The sequence below is a fragment of the Labrus bergylta genome, chromosome 6 (assembly GCF_963930695.1).
Source record: "Labrus bergylta chromosome 6, fLabBer1.1, whole genome shotgun sequence".
NCBI lineage: Eukaryota > Metazoa > Chordata > Actinopteri > Labriformes > Labridae > Labrus > Labrus bergylta.
Window position 1 is genome coordinate 65001 of NC_089200.1, and position 27458 is coordinate 92458.

At 45.9% G+C, this 27458-nt stretch overlaps 2 protein-coding genes across 3 annotated transcripts in view; one reads left to right on the forward strand and one right to left on the reverse strand.

Moving 5' to 3' along the window:
* Positions 1–7650, forward strand: part of grin3bb (glutamate receptor, ionotropic, N-methyl-D-aspartate 3Bb) — a 32756-nt gene extending 25106 nt beyond the window's left edge. The window contains exons 8-9 of the mRNA XM_065956359.1: positions 3995–4062; positions 6034–7650. Of these exons, the coding sequence (XP_065812431.1) occupies positions 3995–4062; positions 6034–6781 (816 nt within the window). The 3' untranslated portion in view covers positions 6782–7650. The remainder of the gene's footprint in view (positions 1–3994; positions 4063–6033) is intronic.
* A 2544-nt stretch (positions 7651–10194) lies between these two features.
* On the reverse strand, positions 10195–27396 carry tmem259 (transmembrane protein 259). 2 transcript variants are annotated; one of them, XM_065956361.1, is made up of 12 exons: positions 27097–27396; positions 24398–24673; positions 22123–22434; positions 21384–21510; positions 19308–19418; positions 17387–17509; positions 17127–17227; positions 16913–16970; positions 16286–16369; positions 15997–16129; positions 14143–14242; positions 10195–12562 (listed from the first exon to the last, which is right to left on the reverse strand). In XM_065956361.1, the coding sequence occupies exons 2-12, from the start codon at positions 24614–24616 to the stop codon at positions 11729–11731; spliced, it is 2202 nt and encodes a 733-aa protein (XP_065812433.1). In that variant the 5' UTR covers positions 24617–24673; positions 27097–27396; the 3' UTR covers positions 10195–11728. The 2 variants fall into 2 exon arrangements, with proteins under 2 accessions (XP_065812433.1, XP_065812432.1); XM_065956360.1 differs by having other exon boundaries at positions 21330–21510.
* Positions 27397–27458: the final 62 nt, after the last annotated feature.

A 27458-nucleotide genomic window follows, 5' to 3' on the forward strand; every position in this document is an offset into this window, starting at 1 on the left:
AGGATTCAAACCAACTTAAAGCAGTCCCTGTAATTCCAAGCAAATGCTCCAGTCTGTACAACAGGATCCGATGGTCAATGGTGTCAAAAGCAGCACTAAGAGCTAACAAGACGAGCACAGACAGAAGTCCCCTGTCTGAAGCTAGAAGTAGATCGTTTGTAACTCTAACTAGTGCAGTCTCAGTGCTATGGTGGACTCTAAATCCTGACTGAAACTCCTCAAATAAACTGTTGTCATGGAGAAAGTCACACAGCTGATTAGCTACTAACTTCTCCAGGATCTTTGAGAAAAAAGGAAGGTTGGATATAGGCCTGTAGTTAGCCAGAGTTCCTGAATCCAGAGTAGGCTTTTTAAGTAGAGGTTTGCGCCTACCGCAGCAATAGGAGTACAGAGGATGCAGTCTCCACTGCGCTGCACTCTGTGCTCACTCATCTGGACAATAACAACACATACGCACGAATGCTGTTTGTTGATTTTAGCTCAGCATTCAACTCTGTCATCCCCTTCAAGTTAAACACTAAACTCGGAGACCTGGGCTTCAACACCTCCCTCCGTCACTGGATAATGGACTTTCTGACCAACAGACCCCAGTATGTTAGGTCAGGACACACCTGCTCCACCACCATCACACTCAACACAGGCGTACCACAGGGCTGTGTGCTGAGCCCATTCCTCTACTCCCTCTTCACCCACGACTGCAGACCTGTACATGGATCCAACACCATCATCAAGTTTGCGGACGATACAGCGGTGATTGGCCTCATCAGCAATAACGATGACACGGCCTACAGGGAGGAGGTACAGCATCTGGCCGCCTGGTGTGCTGACAACAACCTGCTCCTCAACACCAGCAAGACGAAGGAGATCATCGTGGACTTCAGGAGAGAAAGAGGAAGCACGCACAACCCCATTCACATCAACGGGATGGCTGTTGAACGTGTCTCCAGCTTCAAGTTCCTGGGGACCCACATCACAGAGGACCTCTCCTGGTCCACTAACATCTCCAGTCTGGTTAAGAAGGCTCATCAACGCCTCTTTTTCCTGAGGACACTGAAGAGACACCACCTGTCTTCAGCTGTACTGATGAACTTCTACCGCTGTGTGATCGAAAGCATCCTGACCAGCAGTGTCTCAGTCTGGTACGGAAACTGCTCTGTCGCAGACCGTAAGGCGCTACAGCGGGTGGTAAAAACCGCCCAGCGCATCACAAGGTGTCCACTTCCTGCCATTGAGGATGTCCAAAGAACACGCTGTCTGCGGCGAGCTCATGGCATCCTTAAAGACTCCTCCCACCCTGCCCACAGACTGTTTACCCTCCTGCCCTCCGGCAAGCGCTTCAGAAGCCTCCGGACCAGAACCAGCAGACTGAGGAACAGCTTTTTCCCCAGAGCTGTTTCTCTACTGAACTCTACCCCCCGAACTCTGAACTCTGTCTCTCTCTCTCTCTCCCTCTCCGCACCCTGCTGACCCCCCCCCCCCCTTTCCCCTGCATATCACCTCACACCCATCATCCCCCCACCACTCCTCCTGGTCACACACACACATCTCTCATCCATCTGTATTATTGTATTATAGTATGTTCATATTATGTCCATATTCTTTATATTATCTGTAAACTAGTATAGCATGCTCACTGCACCTTAATCTGTATATTATAATCCTAAGAATACACTTATTTTGTAGCATTACTTATTTATAGCATTTATTTATATTTATTGCAACCCTATAACCCTAACCCTAATAATTCACTTTTTTTGTCTACATCTGTAAATTTTGTAATTACTGTACATAGCACAGACTCTTGCACTTTCTGCTTATTTGCACTTCTGGTGAGATGCCAAACCTCATTTCGTTACTCTATACTTGTATATGTGTAATGACAATAAAGTTGAATCTCATCTCATCTCATCTCATTACCGCTACTTTAAATGCCTGTGGTATATAGCCTGCCAGTAAAGACGGATTGATCATAACTAAGATAGAGTTGCTAACTAAGGGAAAAACTTCCTTAAACAGCTTGGTTGGGATTGGGTCCAAAAGACAGGTTGACGGTTTCGACGCAGAAAAAATGGAATATAGCTCTGAAAGGTCGATTGGAGAAAAACAGTCGAGACTAATATCTGGTCCTGGAACTGTCTCTGCCGTATCAGACGTATCTGCACCAGGTAAGGGCAGGAGGTTACTAATTTTGTCTCTGATGTCTAGAATTTTGTTGTTGAAAAAGCTCAGGAAGTCATTACTGCTGAGGGCTAAAGGAATACAAGGCTCAATGACTCTCTGTCAGCCTGGCTACAGTGCTGAAAAGGTATCTAGGATTGCTTTTGTTTTCCTCGATTAGAGAGGAGTAGTAGGCAGCTCGAGCGTGACGTAGAGCCTTCATATATCTTCTATGACTATTCTGCCAGAAAAAAAGAAATTCTACCGTTTTGGTCGAGCGCCATATTCTTTCAAAATTCCACGACGATTGTTTTAGAGTATGGGTTTCTGAGTTGAACCATGGAGCCACTTGACAACCTTCTGTTTCAGGGGAGCAATCGAATCCAGAGTAACTCTCAGCGAATCCACTGCACTATCAACAAACTGATCTAGCTGAGAGGGACTAAAGCTATCATAAGAGTTTCCAACTGGGTTTAAACACGGTACTGAATCAAAAACAGCTGAAATAGCTTCCTTAAATCTAGCTACAGCACTATCAGATAAACTTCTAGAGAGCACACCTCTTCCAAGCAGAGGTAATTCTGGCAGGACAAAGTCGAATGTGATAAAAAAATGGTCTGATAGAAGAGGATTTTCTCGGAAAACTAAGGTTATGGATTTCAATGCCATAAGCTAAAACAAGATCCAGGGTGTGGTTGAAACGATGAGTAGGTTCATTTACACCCTGGGTGAAATCAATAGAGTCTAATAGTGACATGAAAGCTGTGCTCAGGCTATCATTATCAACATCCACATGGATATTGAAGTCACCTACAATAATTATTCTATCACTGCTAAGGACTGAATCTGATAAAAATTCTGCAAATTCAGATAGAAACTCAGAATATGGGCCAGGAGGACGGTAAACTACAACAACTAGAACTGGCTGAAAGGTTCTTGAGACTGGATGTGAAAGACTAAGAACAAGGCTTTCAAAAGAAGAAGAATTCAGACTGCAGCTCTGCCTCCTGGTCTGAACTCTGTCTTGTTGTCAAGGTTTTGGACTAATAACCTCTGCTATGTTTCTAGATAATAGAGCTGCACCGTCCAAAGTGGGATGGATGCCGTCTCTAGCTAGCAGACCAGGTTTTCCCCAAAAAGACTGCCAGTTATCTATGAAGCCCACATCGTGTGCTGGACACCACCTCGACAGCCAGCGGTTGAGTGATGACATGCAGCTATACATGTCATCACTGGTCTGACCATCATCACAATCATCATCTTAATCACCACCATCATCATCACCATCACCATCATCAACATCATCATCATCACTATCATCATCATCGCCACCATCATTATCATCATCACCACCACCATCACCATCATCATCATCATCCCCATCATCATCACCATGATCACTATCATCATCACTATCACCATCATCATCATCACTATCATCATCACCACCACCATCATCACCATTATCATCACCACCACCATTATCATCATCACTATCATCATCATCACCATCACCACCATCATCATCACCATCATCATCAACATCGTCATCATCACCATCATTTTCACAAAGAGCTGGGTCTCCAGGTTTTTCCTAAAGGATCAAGTGTGGTAGTTTGTTCCACTCACTGGGGGGCGACAGAGGGTCCCAGTTGGGTGAAGAGGTTTAGATTTAAACAGTTTCCAAATGGTTCTAATGCGGTGTAAATGTAAAGTGCTTGGGATTATGTAAGAACGTCTAAACAGTTGAACTCTTGTGAAACCCTCAGAGATTGACCTATGAAAGGTTCTCCCTTGTCAGACTCGGGTTTGATTGAATGTCTTTGTATTTTTACAGAAAATCCATCGAGCTCTGAACATGACTTATGATGACGTAAAGAAGCAGCGAGTGGAGAAAGAGAAAAGGTTTGTTTCATTTTAGATGTTTTATATTTGCCAAACATTGTACTAGAAACAGATCAGAGTTCTGTAGCTCAGTCTGTAGGACCCTGAGCTGGACCCTTATGCCTGGCACACACTAAACAACTTTTAAAATCTTAAACGATTTTGAACATGTGAGAGACCCCACACATGACAACAATCATGACTGATTAACAATTCAGATCTCAGTGTGTGGTGTGCAACAAGACGATCCAACGTGTAATCTCGCAGTCAGACACGATTTAAGAGTAAACACAATGATGGGCTGGCTAAATGTGGCTCGCTGTTAGCTGGTACATCCATCACGGTAAACCTCTTGGTCCAGCTCCTTATCAGTTGGATTGTGTTTTGTTTTACAGGACACATGGTTAAACACTTGTGTTGTCGCCACATGTCAACAAGTTGGTCCTGAATTCATGACATCCATTTAACTTTATGCTTTGCGTTTGCTGTTGTCGCCATGGTAATGTTTGTTGTCCTTCCTGCTTCAGTCAGCTTGCTTCCCTATTGGCTATTGCTCTATTCCAAGTGACTATTCACAGAGTCTGTGCTTGGCAGTCCTTGGTGTTCTCCCCACACAACAGGACTTCTGATTGTAAATATTGAACACGTTTAATATTAACAATTTCAAATCGGGACGGCCCTTATCATCGTCCGAGCAGATCAGAGGTTAAAATCACTCTTAACACACCTCACACCACAGGAGAACCTGGCAAGATAATCTTTGGATCATCAGATAGTCGGGCCTTTGCTGACTTTGGTCGGAAGGGGGGAATCTGGCCTAAAATCGGCCTGATTATCTTGTAGTGTGTACCCTGCTTTAGTTGGACCCTGAGTTAGACCCTTAGTTAGACCCTGAGTTGTACTCTGAATTAGACCGAGTTAGACCCTGAGTTGGACCCTGAGTTAGGACCCTGAATTGGACCCTGAGTTGGTCCCAGAGCTGGACCCTGAGTTGGACCCTGAATTGGACCCTGAGTTGGTCCCTGAGCTGGACCTTGAGTTGGACCCTGAATTAGACCCTGAGTTAGACCCTGAGTTGGACAAATTAGTTGCAGTGACACAAATGATGGCCTCAGGCATTTTGTTTTTGGCAAGAGACATTTTAGATTTCTGCAAACTGTACAACATTGATGTGGGTATTATTTCAATTAACCTGGAGAAGGCGTTTGATTGTGTCAATCACTCTTTTCTATTTGCCACACTGCAGGCTTTGGGTGTCGGGGCGCACTTGTTGTCCTGGGGGAAGTTGTTGTACAGTGGTGCCTGTTGTGAAGGTATTCCAGTAAACAGAGGGATCAGCAGTAGCTATGAACAGACACAGAGCTCACTTTGACCCACGCTCTGGGAGGGTTGCAGCTTTCTGTTCACTAGCAGAGACCTTAGACCACCTGGTGGTGTCCTGTCCCCGATTGGTTGATGTTTTTAAACTTCTGCAGAAGTGGGTGGGGGGGTTTGGGAGAGGTTTTCTCTGTTCCCTAGTTAGTTAGTTAGTCTTAGCCTTTTCTTTCGAGTTCATTTTGGTCCAAACTCTGGTTTTAATTCATTTTATTTTTGCAAGTGCCAAGCTGGCGTTCTGGAAAAAAGTAGGCTGGACCCAGCACACTGTCTGAGGGGTTTGGTGGCGGTCTGTCTGAGGGTAGAACACACAATTTAGACTAAGCAACAACTTGGATGCTGTCATGGCTGTGTGGGCGGTTAGAAGGGTCCTGTGCTTACTGGGGGAGGGTGGCTCTTTGGTATTGTGTTTTTCAAATGACATTTATTTTGGTTTATTTTCAGTGTTTGTGAAATTAATCACGTATCATTCGTTTACTCTGAAAAGGGTATTTTAAGGATTTTTAAATGTTTCATAAAGTCCAGTCATCATCCTCTTCTTGAGTTTATTTCTAAAGTTTAGAAACTTACAGTTTATTGTGACCTACTCCACCTTCATGTTTCTCTGTTTTTGCTCAGCTGTAACCTGCAGAAGGCTCCGCCCCAGTCAGGCCCCCCCGCCCCTCCAGCCCCTCCAGCCCCTGGAACCTCAGCTCGGTGGAACAACGAGACAATTAAGGAGGACGCAGTGGAGGCTGCGGTGAAGGACGCCAGGGACTTTAAACGAGTCCAATTCAACCTGGAGTCCCTAAACACCCGCCGCCTGCTCGCACGCATCTCCAAGGGGAGTGGGGCTAAATATGAGGGGGGGGGGCCAGCCAAGCCACCGGCTGCTCCTAACAGCCGAGTGTGCCAGAACGGTGGACCTGCAGCTTCATTAGCAAGTTTGGTGCTGTCCCTCCCCTCATCGTCTTCCCCCTCTGCATGTCCAAATTCCTCTGCCCCACCCTCTATACTTATAGCCCCCCTCCCTGCAATAAAGGCCCCTCCTTCCTCCAATGTGGCCCCGCCAAAGCCTGGCGAGCTGCAGGAGCTGCAGGAGCAGATCGAGCAGATGAGGGAGAAGTTGAGGACTGCTCTGGCAAGGAGGGCAGAGATCCAGACCACTCTTACCAAACCTGTGGTCACAGAGACAAACACTGCCGCTCCTGTTACCACGACAACAACAGAAACAAAAACAACAACAACATCAGCCCTTCCTAGTGTTGCCGCCGTAACAACAGTGCCTGACCACACAAAGTGTGTGACGACCATGACAGACCCTCCCCACAAAGTCCTGTCCAAAGTCCGGCCCTTTCCCAGAAGATTTGCCAATCAGAGGAGGTGATGATTTCTGTTCACATGAACCACTGCACACGGCGGCCATTTTGAACTGCTGACAGAGAGTAGAAATTTAACCCGTTGTTTTCATTAGTTTAGATTTAAACCTTAATTTTTTGAGTGTATTTAGATATTAGTTTGCTTCTTTAACAGTTTTTTCTGATGTAGAAACATTAAAACAGTAAATTGATTTATATCTCTAGCCATTGATTGAATATAAAACATTCTTTAAATATTAATTGCTTCATATAGAATGTCTATATAAGATTAAATAGTTGTGACAGATAAAATTATCAAAATGGATACAATTATTAGCTCTTTGATCAGATTGCTAAAAATGGCCGCCATGACTCGACAGTTTCATGAGGCGCCGTGGATTCTGGCGCTGCAGAAACTGGACTTCCTGTTAGATAGAAAACTACAGGAGCCTCAGAAGACAAAAAACCTGCAGCTCATGAAAACCAATCACCAGACAAAGCCCAGAAGCCGGTTATCAGATAAACCAGAACCATGACGGCCCTTTTACTCAGACTCTAGACTACTTTCTGAAGCAATAAAATAAAGTTTGTTGTTTGTGCCTCGAATGTTCCGGCACTTCCGGTCGTCGGATTCAGGTTTCTATATTAATAAACAAAAACAAAGGTCACCTTCGCTCAGAGATCAATCAAGTGTTTCAAAGTGGGAACTGGACTGACAAAATGAAGGGTTCTTTAAGTTCTACTTTGAAACCCAGTCCCTTCACTTCTGTTTAGTTCATCCTCTTATTATGGGATGGTTGAATACTTTTCTTTTCTATGAAGGAACTTTTGATCATTTGATGTTGACAGTTAAAGAACAAAACATTAAGTGAAATAAAATCTGTACTTTGATTAATAAGTTTTGTTTTTGTAAACTCCTTGATTTGACCTTTGAAACCCTTGAAGTCATGTAACAGAGAATCACTGAGGAAAGCTGGAGGGCATCTTAAACTAAAGGTCTCTGGAAGATAAGTCAGGGGTCTTTTATCAGGTATTTGTGATGACATTTAACATGAAGAGACATTTTACAATTGTATTGAGTGAATGAACTCTGGTGTTTTAATCCTCTGATACGCTGGTGGTCGGTTCATTATTCTACAGAGGGGGCACAATGTCTCACAGATGAACTGGGATGTACATCTAAAGCCCCATTTCCACCAAGCAGTCTGGTTCAGTTCAGTACACTTTGGTTCAGTACGGTACAGTCATCTAGCTTTTGTTTCAACAGCCTGCCGTACCCTTGATTGGTAAGTGGTAGGTAAGCTGGATGGCAATTGGGCGTCAGCTACAGAATAGAGTGAAATCATTGCGGCCTGACAGTGTAGCCCTCCAATAAATTCAACAAAGAAGTAGAAGGTGACACAGTAAACAAAGGACAACAATGGAGGACATCCAGCAGAGGTCAGCACCTCTGTGGTCGTCCATGAGGCGGAGCTACAAGCCGACCAATCAACAGACTGCAGTGTGTCTAGCTCTGCCCTTTAGGGTCAGATCAGTACAGTTGGCACCCCAACAGGGGGTCTTGACTACAGGGGGTGCCTGAGATATCTGGGGGGCTCTGTCTACTCTGAGGTTGTCAAAATTAGATTTGCAAATATTAAGTAAAACCATGTTTAAAGATTACTGTGACATTGTAGGCATTTTCTGATTTTATTGTTGAAAACTTTTCAAAGTTATGTTAATTTTTTGGCTTTGTCACTAAACCCTAAACAAATATGTCACCAACTCAGCAAACTGTGGAGAAGAGAAACTCTCGAGGACAGAGCAATGAGCACTCTGGAGGAAGGAGCTCAGAGCAGTGACCACATGAGCACTATTGAGGAGAGAACTTAGAGCAGTGACCACATGAGCACTATCGAGGAGAGAGCTTAGAGCAGTCACCACATGAGCACATTTGCCAACAGTTCAAACTGATCTGGCTCTGGACCGCCACAGTTATGGTCTACAGGGGATTCCGGAGGAGAGAAGTCCTTCAAACCACATTTCTGTCCCTGAAGTGTCAGACCCGCTTCTCGAGTCTTCGCTCATTGTCAATCAGTTTATGGGTGCATGTTTGTGTGTGAGGTCAGTTAGTGTGTGTGGTTCTTACCTGAATTACAGGTGTTTTCTTCTTGATTTTGTATAATGTTGCTTATTAGTAGCATCCTGAATGCAAGGGTACCCCAACCATCCATCCAACTATTTATCAGACCAACCATCCAACCAACAGACCAAACCATCCATCCATCTAAATATATAGCAGACCAACCATCCAAACAACCATCCAAACAAACCAACCATCCATCTATCCAAACAGACCAACCATCCATCCAATTATGCAAGAGACCAAACATCTATCCAGACAAACTATCCAAACAACAGACCAACCTTACAACAAACTGTCTAACAGACCAACAATCCGTCCAAACAGACCAACCATCCATCCACATACATAGCAGATCAACCATCCAAACAACTATCCAACAGACCAACATCCAACCGACTATCCAAACAGACCAACATCCATCCAACTATCTGACACACCATCCAAACAACTATCTAATAGACCGAACTATCAGACAAACCATCCAAAAAGATCAACATCAATCCAACAGACCACCATCCAACCATCCATCCAACCAACTATCCAACAGACCACCATCCATCCAACATACCAAACCATTCATCCAACAGACCGAACCATCTAACCAACCATCCATCCAACTATCCAACAGACCACCATCCATCCAACATACCAAACCATTCATCCAACATACCAAACCATCCAAACAAACCAACCATCCATCCAACAGACCAACATCCATCCAACTAACAGACCAACCATCCATCTAATTATGCAGATGGATGATCTAACAGACCACCATCCAACCAACCATCCAAACAGACTAACCATCCATCCAGCAGACCGAACCATCTAACCAACCATCCATCAAACTATCCAACTATCTGACACACCATCCAAACTATCTAATAGACCGAACTATCAGACAAACCATCCAAAAAGACCAACATCAATCCAACAGACCACCATCCAACCATCCATTCAACAGACCGAACCATCTAACCAACCATCCATCCAACTATCAACAGACCACCATCCATCCAACATACCAAACCATCCAACCATCCAACATACCAAACCATCCATCCAACCAGCTATCCAACAGACCACCATCCAACCGACTATCCAAACAGACCAACATCCATCCAACATACCAAACAAACCAACCATCCATCCAACCAACTATCCCAACAGACCACCATCCAACCATCCATTCAACAGACCGAACCATCTAACCAACCATCCATCCAGCTATCCAACAGACCACCATCCAACCAACCATCCAAACAGACCAGCCAATCATTCAACCATCCAACAAATGAATTAAAATCAGTCCAATGATCAAAGCATTCTGAAAAAAGAAATCAGAATTTATTGAAAACGTTGTTTTTAGTCTGTAGTTACTGTCATCGCTTAATTTATTTGTTCTTTAGAAGGATTGTTCACTGATGTTATGGTTTTAAATATCTAAAGCGTTGTGTTTTTACAGAACCTCAACTGTCTCTGTGTTACAAACAGAATGTTTCAATAAAGATGCTTTTATTTTGACAGTGTAGCCTGATCACATGACCTTCACTAGTTTTATACATTTAGCTGATATAACAGGACAGTCGGGTACAGTTGATGAGTAATCTACCATAGGCACAAAGAGAAAAACTAAACCCCCCCCCCCAACTAAACTGGTGCTGATGTCACACTCAGGCTCCACCTCCTTCACAACACACACGTGTCTGTGTGCGTGTGTGAGATGAGGCAGGCTGCGTTCAGGTGAGTCAGGACAGAAGGCCACTGGAAGTTTCCTCTGCTGTTTAACACCAACATGTAAAGAACATCGGCCTCTTGTGGCCAAAATGAGAATTACAAGAAACACTTGCATTATTTTCAGAAAAACAGATCAGTGCTGTGTTTAAAGATTACAGTGCCCAATAACCAATCAAACACTCTGTTTATCTTCAGAGAGATGGGACTGAGTCTGTCAATAAAAATATGTTTACCAGAAATTAAACAATTCTTGAAATCTTTTATTTTATTATCGGCTTGTTTTTTGGCTCTCAGTTTTCCCAAGCAGACCAGCAGCACCTGAACACATCGTCTGCTTCTCAGTTTCAATCTACTAAATTCATCACAGTGACAGGCCACACCCTCCATCAGGAGACGGAGCCTGAGTGACACAACTGGCGTCATATTGCACATCCAATCAGCTCGCTTGGCTGTCTTCAGAAGTGTCCACAGACGTGCGAGGATTATTGATAAGGCATCGATCCGACAGAAGTCCTGATCAGCTGATCTCTCAGTCCGCCAACGCCACTGCCAACGCCAGGCAAACGTCTTGCTCTCCAAGAGTCTCATTCTTCAAAATAAAAGCATGTGAAAAAGAAATCAAAAGTCCAGTTTGTGTTTCAGTCTGTCAGAATCAGGCTGATAAGTAACCGATCAATCATCATATTTAGCAACAGTCTGAAGATCAATCAGTTCCTTGAAGATTACATCAAATTGATCTGTTTCTGATCAGACTGATTGATCAACCCCTCAACTTATCAATTGAATATCTGTATCAATTAAAAATAACGTTTAGAATCAATGACCCGATCAGCTGATCAATGACCCGATCAGCTGATCAATGACCCGATCAGATCAAAGACCCGATCAGCTGATCAATGACCCGATCAGATCAAAGACCCGATCAGCTGATCAATGACCCGATCAGCTGATCAATGACCCGATCAGATCAAAGACCCGATCAGCTGATCAATGACCCGATCAGCTGATCAATGACCCGATCAGATCATCAAAGACCCGATCAGATGATCCCAGTCCTAATCAGCTGATCACTGATCGATGACCTGATCAGACAGACTGAGGGGTGATGATGTAATCAGGACGGGCTCTGTGGTGCTCTACAGTCTGGTCCTGGACTCGGAGAGGAGGTGCAGTCTGTCTGTGGGGGGGCCTCCTCAGAGGGCCCCGTCACTTCCATGAAGAGCCCCGCAGCCTCCACATGGAGCTGTCTGAGTAGAGGATCAGGACCTCCTCCTGTTGTGGTTTTATTTTCTACTGAAGCCACATTTAGTTCTTCTAAATCTACACCTGATGCTCCTCCTCCTCCTGATGCTCCGCCCTCTCCTCCTGATGCTCCTCCCTCTCCTCCTGATGCTCCTCCTCCTGATGCTCCTCCCTCTCCTCCTGATGCTCCTCCTCCTGATGCTCCTCCCTCTCCTCCTGATGCTCCTCCCTCTCCTCCTACTTCTCCTGACGCTTCTCCCTCCCCTCCTTCCGATGCTCCTCCCATCCAGAACTCAGCAACTACACTAAGCTGTGCGCCTGCTGATACCTGATCTCCCAAGGCTCCTCCTCCTTCTAAGGGGGGGAGGTGCTGGGAGGGGGAGGACAGAGCCTCTGTGATGATAGCAGCGGTCTGAGCTACCCAGTTCAGTTCAGCTCTCACCTCCCCTACTTCTCCTGCTCCAGAAAGGGAGGAGGAGGACGGCTGGGTGTCCGTCTCAGGCCCTTGGGCCAGGCTGCTGGAGGAGCCGGGCTGGGGGATTGGTCCTGTTCCCGGTCCTGGTCTGTGGTTGTTGTTCAGGTTGTCCTGCAGAGCTGTTTGCTGGTTCTGACCCGCCTGTTGGTTCTGAAGCAACATCTCCTGAATCCTGATCTGCTGCAGGATCGCAGGTAACTCATAGTGATGGAAGAAGTAGATCATGGAATGCTGGGAGGGAGGAGGAAACAGGAGAGTAGGAGGAGGAGGAAACAAGAGACAAGGAGGAAGAAGAGGAGGAGGAAACAGGAGACGAGAAGGAAGAAGAGTAGGAGGAAACAGGAGAGGAGGAGGAAGAAGAGGAAACAAGAGACAAGGAGGAAGAAGAGGAGGAGGAAACAGGAGACGAGAAGGAAGAAGAGTAGGAGGAAACAGGAGAGGAGGAGGAAACAGGAGACGAGGAGGAAACAGGAAACGAGGAGGAAGAAGAGGAGGAGGAAACAGGAGACGAGAAGGAAGAAGAGTAGGAGGAAACAGGAGAGGAGGAGGAAACAGGAGACGAGGAGGAAACAGGAAACGAGGAGGAAGAAGAGGAGGAGGAAACAGGAAACGAGGAGGAGGAGGAAACAGGAGACGAGGAGGAAGAAGAGGAGGAGGAAACAGGAAACGAGGAGGAAGAAGAGGAGGAGGAAACAGGAGACGAGGAAGAAGAGGAAACAGGAGACGAGGAGGAAGAAGAGGAGGAAACAGGAGACGAGGAGGAAGAAGAGGAAACAGGAGACGAGGAGAAAGAAGAGGAGGAGGAAACAGGAGACGAGGAGAAAGAAGAGGAGGAGGAAACAGGAGACGAGGAGGAGGGGGAGGAAACAGGAGACGAGGAGGAGGGGGAGGAAACAGGAGACAAGGAGGAGGGGGAGGAAACAGGAGACGAGGAGGAGGAAGAGGAAGAGGAGGAAACAGGAGACGAGGAGGAAGATGAGGAAACAGGAGAAGAGGAAGAGGAGGAAACAGGAGAGGAGGAGGAGGAGGAAACAGGAGACAAGGAGGAGGAGGAAACAGGAGACGAGGAGGAGGAGGAAACAGGAGACGAGGAGGACGAGGAAACAGGAGACGAAGAGGACGAGGAGGACGAGGAAACAGGAGACGAGGAGGACGAGGAAACAGGAGACGAGGAGGACGAGGAAACAGGAGACGAGGAGGAGGAGGAAACAGGAGGCGAGGAGGAAGAAGAGAAAACAGGAGACGAGGAGGAAGAAGAGGAGGAGGAAACAGGAGACGAGGAGGAGGAGGAAACAGGAGACGAGGAGGAGGAAACAGGAGACAAGGAGGAGGGGGAGGAAACAGGAGACAAGGAGGAGGGGGAGGAAACAGGAGACGAGGAGGAAGAGGAGGAAACAGGAGAAGAGGAGGAGGAAGAGGAGGAAACAGGAGACGAGGAGGAGGGGAGGAAACAGGAGACGAGGAGGAAGAAGAGGAGGAGGAACATAAGAAAAAAAATGTCAGTGATCATCATCATGTATGGAGGTCAGAGGTCACAATAAACATGATGGTGGACAGTCAACTGTAACTGTATGCTAACACAACAATGCTAACAGGAAACAGTGTTTGAGCCTCTGTACACACATTTACACGAACACACACGCTAGTAGAGCTGTCAGTCAAACAAACTTGGCTACACCAATCAATCGTGGACCTGAACACTAACACCGGTGTACACCGGCTGACTCCTCCCCGTGACTGCTGGTTGGCTGCTTCAGGTCCTTCAGAGTTGATAACAAGGTCTGTCCTCGTTTAACATTCAGGGGTCTCACCTGGATGAAGAGCCAGGAGGTGACGAGGGCGAGGCTGCTGTACTGCCCGTTAAAGCGGTAATGATAGGCGTAGAAGGCAAAGTGGTACAGGTAGAAGAACCTGCAACACAAACACACCTGTAACTAATCAAAACTCCACTTTAACAAGTCATTAAAAATGATGACTCACTGATGACATCACAATCATTTTTAATGTTTGTTTTTTTTAAGATTTATTTTGGGCTTTTTCGTACCTTTAATTCAGAGAGAGGACAGTGGATAGAGTCAGAAACCAGGGAGAGAGAGAGGACAGTGGATAGAGTCAGAAACCAGGGAGAGAGAGAGGACAGTGGATAGAGTCAGAAACCAGAGAGAGAGAGGACAGTGGATAGAGTCAGAAACCAGGGAGAGAGAGAGGACAGTGGATAGAGTCAGAAACCAGGGAGAGAGAGAGGACAGTGGATAGAGTCAGAAACCAGAGAGAGAGAGGACAGTGGATAGAGTCAGAAACCAGAGAGAGAGAGAGGACAGTGGATAGAGTCAGAAACCAGAGAGAGAGAGGACAGTGGATAGAGTCTGAAACCAGAGAGAGAGAGGACAGTGGATAGAGTCTGAAACCAGAGAGAGAGGACAGTGGATAGAGTCAGAAACCAGAGAGAGAGAGGACAGTGGATAGAGTCAGAAACCAGAGAGAGAGAGGACAGTGGATAGAGTCTGAAACCAGAGAGAGAGAGAGGACAGTGGATAGAGTCAGAAACCAGAGAGAGAGAGAGGACAGTGGATAGAGTCAGAAACCAGAGAGAGAGAGAGGACAGTGGATAGAGTCAGAAACCAGAGAGAGAGAGGACAGTGGATAGAGTCAGAAACCAGAGAGAGAGAGGACAGTGGATAGAGTCTGAAACCAGAGAGAGAGGACAGTGGATAGAGTCAGAAACCAGAAAGAGAGAGAGGACAGTGGATAGAGTCTGAAACCAGAGAGAGAGAGGACAGTGGATAGAGTCAGAAACCAGAGAGAGAGAGAGGACAGTGGATAGAGTCTGAAACCAGAGAGAGAGGACAGTGGATAGAGTCAGAAACCAGAGAGAGAGAGAGGACAGTGGATAGAGTCTGAAACCAGAGAGAGAGAGAGGACAGTGGATAGAGTCTGAAACCAGAGAGAGAGAGAGGACAGTGGATAGAGTCAGAAACCAGAGAGAGAGAGGACAGTGGATAGAGTCAGAAACCAGAGAGAGAGAGGACAGTGGATAGAGTCTGAAACCAGAGAGAGAGAGAGGACAGTGGATAGAGTCTGAAACCAGAGAGAGAGAGGACAGTGGATAGAGTCTGAAACCAGAGAGAGAGAGGACAGTGGATAGAGTCAGAAACCAGAGAGAGAGAGAGGACAGTGGATAGAGTCGGAAACCAGAGAGAGAGAGAGGACAGTGGATAGAGTCGGAAACCAGAGAGAGAGAGAGGACAGTGGATAGAGTCGGAAACCAGAGAGAGAGAGAGGACAGTGGATAGAGTCAGAAACCAGGGGGAGAGAGAGAGCGGGGAATGACATGCGGAAAGGGGCCACAAGACGAGAGTCTCAACACATGGGACGCGCACCCTGCCACTGCGCCACCAGCGCGCCCCAATGTTTAATGTTTTTAATGACATTTAAAGTGAGTTATATATTGAAGATGTAAATATCTTCAGTGAGACTCATGAAGTAAACAAACATTTAACTTTAAACTATTTTTGCTAAATTAACTTATCTGTCGCTCTCTTCATGTTTTTAAAACATTTACATAATTTTTTTTTACTGAAATCCTTAACGACAGTTTTTCATGCTGCGCTGTTATTGGTTATAACCAGCCAATGGTGCGAGCCACTGCTGGTCATGTGACTCACCTCAGCCAGTGGCGTTTACTGGTGTTGGTGTGACAGCAGATGGCATCATACTGATCGGCCAACCAGACAATGAGGATAATGTAAAACGCCGTTGTTGTGTCATTGAAGAACTCTGACATGATGGCCTCCATGCCTGATGACAGGAAGTGACATCATAGTTCAGCTTGGAGGTTTGTCCAAAAAAAATCCAAACAATCACCTGCTTCAGACTTATCAGACAGACTCCCCTTAAGACCGGGGAGCTGGGACCTGAACTGGACCAGAATCAGTTTGTAGAAAGTGAACTCACCGACAAGGGCAAGAATGACAGTGAGCAGAGGGGCTGCTGGGAAGGCGATGGTCATGTTCATCTCCAACATCTGAAGCAGATCCACTGAGGGAGACAAATTAATAAGATCACAACTTCACAATCACACACTGATGGTAGAGGCTGCTGAGTAAAGAGTCCATCAGTATTAACTCATCCATTCATACACATTCACACACTGATGGTAGAGGCTGCTGAGTAAAGAGTCCATCAGTAGTGATTCTGGTTTAGTCTGCTTAAGGGCGCGGTCACACTGGCCATCCGTACAGTGCCGTACTCAAGCACGATCCATGAAACTCTGGATTTCTCCATAATGAAGGCTGTCAGTGTTGTGTACCCGCGTGCTTGTGCTCGTGCATGAAGTGTACCGTGCCGAAGCACACCACCCCGAAGTGTGCCAAAGCCAAGGAAGTGTACCGTGCCTGAGCATTGCACGGAGCACTCAGACTGGCCAAACGAACTGGACTTTAGGGTTGAAGTGTGCTTGGGCACGGTACGGATGGCCAGTGTGACCGCGCCGTAAGTCTGGCCTTGCTTGGCCCGGTTTAGTCTGATTCTTTGTGGTCTGGTCTTGTTTTATCTGGATAGGTGGTGATGTTTCAAACTGACCAATGAAGACAAAGATCTGGTGGTGAGAGTATCTGAGCAGCATGGACACAGAGAGAGTCTGAAAAATACAAAGCAGACACAGGATCAGTGAATGCATCACCACATCTTTAATCCTGTCCTGTCATTAGATACTAATTCATCTGTTTCCTCAGACTCATCAAATGATAAAAATTTGTTTTTTTCAGGCGGCATCAGATGTGAATGTGTCACTTACGAAGATGACCATGATGACGAAGGCTGCCAGGTACGAGGTTCTGGCCATCCACATGCTAACGAAGCGGTAATGTTCTCCAGAGACCACGTTCCTCAGGAACCCTAGAGAGAACCACAGTGACATCATCAACCTGCTGACCCACAGGTAGAACATTCCTGCCTGTTAGACCTGGGTTTGAGGGGACTATCGGGGAAATGTGTATTCTGTTCCATACTCCAGGGTCAGTCCTCAAGGGGCAGGGCTTAGACAAACTGCGGTACCTTTGTTCTCTTCATTCTCCGCGAGCGCCTTCACACTCGACATCAGGATGTCGTCGTATCCCAGAAACTCGTCTAACAGGAAGCGACTGAAACCATCCCCGAAACACTCGTCCTTCATCGGGTCTGAACAGAAAGTTATATGATGTAAAGAGGGACGCAGGTGTGACAAACACAGGTGTGATGATGACAGGTGTGATGCAGACAGGTGTGATAAACACAGGTGTGATGGTGACAGGTGTGATGCAGACAGGTGTGATAAACACGGGTGTGATGGTGACAGGTGTGATAAACACAGGTGTGATGCAGACAGGTGTGATGAACAGGTGTGATGGTGACTGGTGTGATAAACACAGGTGTGATGCAGACAGGTGTGATGAACAGGTGTGATGGTGACTGGTGTGATAAACACAGGTGTGATGCAGACAGGTGTGATAGTGACAGCTGAATGGTGACAGGTGTGATAGTGACAGCTGAATGGTGACAGGTGTGAGGCAGACAGTTGTGATGGTGACAGGTGTGATAGTGACAGGTGTGATGGTGACAGCTGAATGGTGACAGGTGTGAGGCAGACAGGTGTGATGGTGACAGGTGTGAGGCAGACAGGTGTGATGGTGACAGGTGTGATGGTGACAGGTGTGATGGTGACAGGTGTGATGGTGACAGGTGTGAGGCAGACAGGTGTGATGGTGACAGGTGTGATAGTGACAGCTGAATGGTGACAGGTTGTGATAGTGACAGCTGAATGGTGACAGGTGTGAGGCAGACAGGTGTGACGGTGACAACTGAATGGTGACAGGTGTGATAGTGACAGCTGAATGGTGACAGGTGTGATAGTGACAGCTGAATGGTGACAGGTGTGATAGTGACAGCTGAATGGTGACAGGTGTGATAGTGACAGCTGAATGGTGACAGGTGTGAGGCAGATAGGTGTGATGGTGACAGCTGAATGGTGACAGGTGTGATAGTGACAGCTGAATGGTGACAGGTGTGAGGCAGACAGGTGTGATGGTGACAGGTGTGATAGTGACAGGTGTGATAGTGACAGCTGAATGGTGACAGCTGAATGGTGACAGGTGTGAGGCAGACAGGTATGATGGTGACAGGTGTGATAGTGACAGCTGAATGTTGACAGGTGTGATAGTGACTGCTGAATGGTGACAGGTGTGATGGTGACAGGTGTGATGGTGACAGGTGTGATGGTGACTGCTGAATGGTGACAGGTGTGAGGCAGACAGGTGTGATGGTGACAGCTGAATGGTGACAGGTGTGAGGCAGACAGGTGTGATGGTGACTGCTGAATGGTGACAGGTGTGAGGCAGACAGGTGTGAGGCAGGCAGCTGAGATAGTGACAGCTGAGATAGTGACAGCTGAATGGTGACAGCTGAATGGTGACAGCTGAATGGTGACAGGTGTGATAGTGACAGCTGAATGGTGACAGGTGTGAGGCAGACAGGTGTGATAGTGACAGCTGAATGGTGACAGGTGTGATAGTGACAGCTGAATGGTGACAGCTGAATGGTGACAGCTGAATGGTGACAGGTGTGATAGTGACAGCTGAATGGTGACAGGTGTGAGGCAGACAGGTGTGATAGTGACAGCTGAATGGTGACAGGTGTGATAGTGACAGCTGAATGGTGACAGCTGAATGGTGCCAGGTGTGATAGCGACAGCTGAATGGTGACAGGTGTGATAGTGACTGCTGAATGGTGACAGGTGTGAGGCAGACAGGTGTGATGGTGACAGCTGAATGGTGACAGGTGTGATGGTGACAACTGAATGGTGACAGGTGTGATGGTGACAGCTGAATGGTGACAGGTGTGAGGCAGACAGGTGTGATAGTGACAGCTGAATGGTGACAGGTGTGATGGTGACAGGTGTGATAGTGACTGCTGAATGGTGTGAGGCAGACAGGTGTCTTACCCAGAGTGACGACCATGACGGGGATGTTGAGTCTCTGTCTGGTGCTCTGAGAGAGTCGCAAGAAGCCGTACTCCAAGGAATACTCCACCATATACTCCTCCTGAGGCCACACTGAGAGAGACAGACAGATTAATACAGAGAGACAGACAGGTTCATACACAGAGAGACAGACAGGTTCATACACAGAGAGACAGACAGGTTCATACACAGAGAGACAGACAGGTTCACATACAGAGAGACAGACAGGTTCATACACAGAGAGACAGACAGGTTTATATACAGAGAGACAGACAGGTTCATATACAGAGAGACAAACAGGTTCATACACAGAGAGACAGACAGGTTCACATACAGAGAGACAGACAGGTTCATACACAGAGAGACAGACAGGTTCATATACAGAGAGACAGACAGGTTCATATACAGAGAGACAGACAGGTTCATACACAGAGAGATAAGGAGAAGATGACATCTTCCTGGGAGCTCTTGAGCTCTCTTAGGCTCCTCGAGATCGTTGGTTGACAGCCTGCCAGAACCACTGTAACTTTTGCTGCTTTGCTAAAGTGCTTATGATGGATAGGCCGGATCTTTGTAACATAACAATGAGTAAGGTCTTTTACCTGCTCTTTTGTAATGTTAACACACAATGAGAAAGGTATTTTACCTGCTTTTTGTAAAGTGTCTCGAGATAACACTTGTTATGAGTTGACGCTATACAAATAAAAATTGCTTGATTGATTTGTGGTTCAACAACAATAACTGAGGCTAACGTTGTCAGGATACCTGTCACAAAGCCACACTCTGCTGACACCTGCTGGTTTAATAGAGTACTGCAGCTGATTAACAAAATAAAAATACCAACAATAAAAATAAAATAATATTAAATAATAATTATTACTACTTAATTGGCAGGGTTGATAGAGGACACTAAACCATAACAGTTACCGCAGATGCTTCCTTCCAGGTAGAGGAGGAGGAGGAGGAGGAGAAGAAGAAGAAGGAAGAGGAGTAGAGGAGAAGAGTAAACAAGGAGGGGGAAGAGGAGTAGAGGAGGCGGCGGAGTAAACAAGGAGGGGGAAGAGGAGTAGAGGAGGAGGAGGAGTAAACAAGGAGGGGGAAGAGGAGTAGAGGAGAAGAGTAAACAAGGAGGGAGAAGAGGAGTAGAGAAGAGTAAACAAGGAGGGAGAAGAGGAGTAGAGGAGAAGAGTAAACAAGGAGGGAGAAGAGGAGTAGAGGAGAAGAGTACACAAGGAGGGAGAAGAGGAGTAGAGGAGAAGAGTACACAAGGAGGGAGAAGAGGAGTAGAGGAGAAGAGTAAACAAGGAGCGGGAGGAGGAGTAAACAAGGAGGGGGAAGAGGAGTACAGGAGAAGGAAGAGGAGTAAACAAGGAGGGGGAAGAGGAGAGGAGGAGGAGGAGTAAACAAGGAGGGGGAAGAGGAGTAGAGGAGAAGAGTAAACAAGGAGGGGGAGAGGAGTAGAGGAGAAGAGTAAACAAGGAGGGAGAAGAGGAGTAGATGAGAAGAGTAAACAAGGAGGGAGAAGAGGAGTAGAGGAGAAGAGTACACAAGGAGGGAGTAGAGGAGAAGAGTAAACAAGGAGCGGGAAGAGGAGTACAGGAGGAGGAGGGGGAAGAGGAGTAGAGGAGAAGAGTACACAAGGAGGGAGTAGAGGAGAAGAGTAAACAAGGAGCGGGAAGAGGAGTGGAGGAGGAGGAGGAGTAAACAAGGAGGGGGAAGAGGATTAGAGGAGGTGGAGGAGTAAACAAGGAGAGGGAAGAGGAGTACAGGAGGAGGAGGAGGAGTAAACAAGGAGGGGGAAGAGGAGTAGAGGAGAAGAGTAAACAAGGAGGGGAAGAGAAGTAGAGGAGAAGAGTAAGCAAGGAGGGGGAGGAGAAGTAGAAGAGGAGGAGGGGGAGTAAACAAGGAGGGGGAAGAGGAGTTTAAGAGGAGGAGGAGGAGTAGAAGAAAAAGAAAGTAGAGTAGAGGAGAAGAAGGAGAAGGAGGAGGAGGAGGAGGGTTTACCTGCTCTGGTCATCATCTCCAGCTCAGACACTGAGTCCTTCAGCGGCTGCATACCTTTAGTGGTCTGGCTGAAGGAGACGTCCTGGCTGTCGTTCATTCCTCCTCCTGCTGCTCCTCCTCCTCCCCCGACACCTCCTCCAATCAGAGATGGCTTCAGACGAGGCTCGATGTCCAGCTCAAACTTAAAAAGAAGTACAAATAGATCACAGATCTGCAACTGAGTCACACCTGGTCATACCTGATAACTTCCAACGACACCTGGTGACACCTGATAACTACTAAGGACACCTGGTCACACCTGATAACTTCTAACGACACCTGGTCACACTTGATAACTACTAACGACACCTGGTCACACTTGATAACTACTAACGACACCTGGTCACACCTGATAACTACTAACGGCACCTGGTCATACCTGATTAAGTTTAGATTCTGGGAGTGAGTTCCCACCCACTGATCTGTGATTGGTCTGTAGCTTTAGTGGTCGAAAAAATATGAGGAACTAGTGTTGTAGCTTCACTCCGCTAACCGCAACAGCTTCCAGTGACACAAAAATCATCATTTTGCGTCACTGGAAGCTCCTTTACAGACTTAGAAATACAAAGATTTCCCGTCTCAGGGGAAAATGAGGGCGGGATGCACGACCATTCAAAAATACTACCAGGTTTCTAATGATACAAAGATTAATGCAGATGGGTGAAGTATCCCTTTAATGTGCTAACAGCTGCCCACCCCTATGCTGCCACCTGGTGTCTGTGGAGAGAAATGAAACTGTGAGCTCTCTGCTCACCTGTACTGAGCTGTTGTCGAACATCTCAACAGTCATCTCCTCCTCTTCCTCTTCTTCCTCCTGCAGTGCTGCCAGGCTGAGCCCTGCCACTACCCCCCCTCCTCCTCCCCCCTCCTCTGCATCCACCTCCTCCTGGAGGCCGGAGGAGTCGTAGTACTGCAAGAAGACGGAGGCTCTGCTGGAGTTCCTCTGGATCTCCACACGCAGGATGCCATCACGAGGCCAGCGCTCCCTCACTGCCTCCAGGCAGTTGATGGGCGAGCGAGAGAAGGCGATGTGGATGTAGGCGAGGATGAAGAGGACGAAGAGAGCCTGAACATGAGAGAGCATGATATAAGGTTGATAAGTCAGTTCTTTCTCTGTATTATGATAGAAATCAGCTGATGTGCTGACTGAGGGTGATTCAGCAGTCTGTATTGTCAATGGTTATTTTATTTTCGTCCAACGATTGTTATAAATGGTCCGTCTATACCAGTGGTTCTCAAACAGTTTCTGCCCCCCCCCCCCCATAGGACAGTGCTCTCTGCACCTGCTCTGTAAGCTAAGAGAAAACATTTCCTGTTGTTTTCCATAATAAATACAAATCTAAGTACAAATGTATTATTGTTGCCTCATCCGTCTTTGTTGCTTCACTCAGTGTTGCTGAGAAAAGCTCTGAGGTGTGACTGACGTTAATCTGATGGATCAACACAAACCAGACTCCATTTACATTCCTGTAGATTAGACACAAAGACGGAACGTAAAGAACCCTAACCCTGGTGTTGTTGTTTTCCAGACAGACATTTCCAGACAGACGCAAATGTTTTTGCTGAATGCATAAACATTTTAACCAGGGTCCTGTTCTGAGCATGCTCTGCAGACACAGTCACCACCACAATGTATGAAGGTAGCTTTACTATAATAATCAGATTCACTATCAGAGTCTATGCTCAGAGTCTATGCTCAGAGTCTATAATCAGATTCTATACTCAGAGTCTATGCTCAGAGTCTATGATCAGATTCTATACTCAGTCTATACTCAGAGTCTATAATCAGATTCTATACTCAGTGTCTATGCTCAGAGTCTATGCTCAGAGTCTATGCTCAGAATCTATGCTCAGAGTCTATGATCAGATTCTATACTCAGTCTATACTCAGAGTCTATGATCAGAGTCTATACTCAGTGTCTATGATCAGATTCTATACTCAGTCTATACTCAGAGTCTATGATCAGAGTCTATACTCAGTGTCTATGATCAGAGTCTATGATCAGATTCTATGCTCAGTGTCTATACTCAGAGTCTATGATCAGATTCTATACTCAGTCTATACTCAGAGTCTATACTCAGAGTCTATGATCAGAGTCTATACTTAGTGTCTATGATCAGATTCTATACTCAGTCTATATTCAGAGTCTATGATCAGATTCTATACTCAGTCTATACTCAGAGTCTATGATCAGATTCTATGCTCAGTGTCTATGATCAGAGTCTATGATCAGAGTCTATACTCAGAGTCTATACTCAGAGTCTATGATCAGTGTCTATGATCAGAGTCTATAATCAGATTCTATACTCAGTGTCTATGATCAGAGTCTATGATCAGAGTCTATGATCAGAGTCTATACTCAGTGTCTATAATCAGATTCTATACTTAGTGTCTATGATCAGAGTCTATAATCAGATTCTATGCTCAGAGTCTATAATCAGAGTCTATACTCAGAGTCTTTACTCAGAGTCTATAATCAGATTCTATGCAGATTCTATGCTCAGAGTCTATGCTCAGATTCTATACTCAGAGCCTATACTCAGAGCCTATACTCAGAGCCTATGATCAGAGTCTATGATCAGATTCTATACTCAGAGTCTATAATCAGAGACTATACTCAGAGTCTATAATCAGATTCTATGCTCAGAGTCTATACTCAGAGTCTATGCTCAGAGTCTATGCTCAGAGTCTATGCTCAGAGTCTATACTCAGTGTCTATAATCAGAGTCTATGATCAGAGTCTATGATCAGAGTCTATGCTCAGAGTCTATGATCAGATTCTATACTCAGAGTCTATACTCAGAGTCTATGATCAGAGTCTATACTCAGTGTCTATGATCAGAGTCTATGATCAGAGTCTATACTCAGAGTCTATAATCAGATTCTATGCTCAGAGTCTATACTCAGAGTCTTTACTCAGAGTCTATAATCAGATTCTATGCTCAGAGTCTTTACTCAGAGTCTATACTCAGTGTCTATGATCAGAGTCTATGCTCAGAGTCTATGCTCAGATTCTATGTTGTCTCACCTTGAGCAGGATGAAGAACTCAAACACTCTCCTGAAGGACGGCGGGAACAGGCGAGCGTAGGTGACAGCCATCTTGAAGAAGAGGGCGTGGAAGAGGCGGTCCCGGACGTTGATGAGGGGGTTCTGGTTCATGTTGGGGTTTCTGATCCGGTTTGGCCCCATATTGTTGTTGTTGTTGTTCAGAGGGACGTTGTTGTTGTTTGGCGCGTTGTCAGACATGATCTCTGTTTGTGATGTTCACTCTGACAGCTGATCCTACGTCAGCATGTTTGACCTCTGACCAGAGAACCAGATGGAGGGGGGGGGGGGGCAGAACCATCATTACACACACAGCAAGGACCAATCAGGCTGAACTACACTGTGATGTTCAGGGAGCGTAGGAATGTTACACACAAACACACACACGTTACACACAAACACACACACACACACACACACATGTTACACACAAACACACACACACACATGTTACACACAATCACACACACACACACACATTACACACACACACGTTACACACACACACAAACACGTTACACACAAACACAAACACGTTACACACAAACACAAACACGTTACACACAAACGTTACACACAAGTTACACACACACACACACAAACACGTTACACACAAACACACACATGTTACACACAAACACACACATGTTACACACAATCACACACACACACACACACACACACATTACACACACGTTACACACACACACAAACACACGTTACACACACACACACGTTACACACACACACAAACACGTTACACACAAACACGTTACACACAAACACACACACGTTACACACAAGTTACACACACAAACACGTTACACACAAACACAAACACGTTACACACAAACACACACACGTTACACACAAGTTACACACACACACACACACGTTACACAAACACACAAACATGTTACACACACACACAAACACGTTACACACAAACACAAACACGTTACACACAAACACACACATGCTACACACACACACAAACACGTTACACACACACACAAACACGTTACACACAAACACACACACACACGTTACACAAACACACACAAACACACACACGTTACACACAAACACACACGTTACACACACACACACGTTACACAAACACACACAAACACACACACGTTACACACAAACACACACAGATGTTACACACAAACACACACACACACACACAACACATACACACAAACACACACAAATACACACAAACACACACATGCTACACACACACACAAACACGTTACACACACACACAAACACGTTACACACAAACACACACACGTTACACACAAGTTACACACACACACACACGTTACACAAACACACACAAACACACACACGTTACACACAAACACACACGTTACACACACACACACGTTACACAAACACACACAAACACACACACGTTACACACAAACACACACAGATGTTACACACAAACACACACACACACACACAACACATACACACAAACACACACAAATACACACACACGTTACACACAGACACACACACGTGACACACACACGTTACACAAGCACACACACGTTACACACACACGTTACACACAAACACACGTTACACACAAACACACACACACACGTTACACACACACACAGACACACACGTTACACACACACACAGACACACACATGTTACACACAAACACACACACACACACACACACGTTACACACAAACACATACACACACACGTTACACACAAACACGCACATGTTACACACAAACACACACAAACACACACATGTTACAAACACACAGACACACACACACACAAACGTTACACACATGTTACACACAAACACACACGTTACACAAACACACACACGTTACACAAACACACATACACACAAACACGCACATGTTACACACACACTGTGTGTTTGTGTGTAATGTGTGTGTCTGTGTCTGTGTGTAACATGTGTGTGTGTGTCTGTGTCTGTGTGTTTGTGTGTAACATGTGTGTGTGTCTGTGTGTTTGTGTGTAACATGTGCGTGTTTGTGTGTAACATGTGTGTGTGTCTGTGTGTTTGTGTAACATGTGTGTGTTTGTGTGTGTCTGTGTGTAACATGTGTGTGTGTGTGTGTGTGTGTGTGTCTGTGTCTATGTGTGTTTATGTGTCTGTTTGTGTGTAACGTGTGTGTGTGTCTGTTTGTGTGTAACATGTGTGTGTGTGTGTGTAACATGTGTGTGTGTCTGTGTGTGTGTGTGTAACATGTGTGTGTGTGTGTGTAACATGTGTGTGTGTCTGTGTGTAACATGTGTGTGTGTGTGTAACATGTGTGTGTGTGTCTGTGTGTAACATGTGTGTGTGTGTCTGTTTGTGTGTAACATGTGTGTGTGTGTAACGTGTGTGTTTGTGTGTGTAACGTGTGTGTGTGTGTGTGTGTGTGTGTCTGTTTGTGTGTAACATGTGTGTGTGTAACATGTGTGTGTGTGTGTGTGCGTCTGTTTGTGTGTAACATGTGTGTGTGTGTGTAACATGTGTGTGTGTAACGTGTGTGTGTGTAACATGTGTGTGTTTGTGTGTAACATGTGTGTGTGTTTGTGTGTGTTTGTAACATGTGTGTGTGTCTGTGTGTGTGTGTGTGTGTGTGTTGTTGTGCTAACATTAGCTCTGAGTTAGCATGCAGCGGTCTTACCTGTTATTAGTGAGGCTGTGTCCAAGCTAACATGCTAACAAGCTAACAAGCTAACGTCTCCTCCATCTGAACACACACTAACGGCTAGCTCGCTGGTTAGCAACACTAGCAGGCTCTGTTAGCTCCCAGCTAACTCGGTCAGGACTCTGTTTGAACTCAGATAAAACTTCACAATGAACTCTGAGCGTCTCTGCTTCTAACTACAGCTAACTCAAGCTAACCCAAGCTAACAGAGGCTAACAGAAGACTGACGGCTTCTGCTGCGACGGCTGCGACACGGAAACATAACCAGACCGGAAATACGGGTCCTGGAGCAGGTAGTAGTGTTTACCTGAGCTTTGTCTTCCAGGTTACTATGGAGG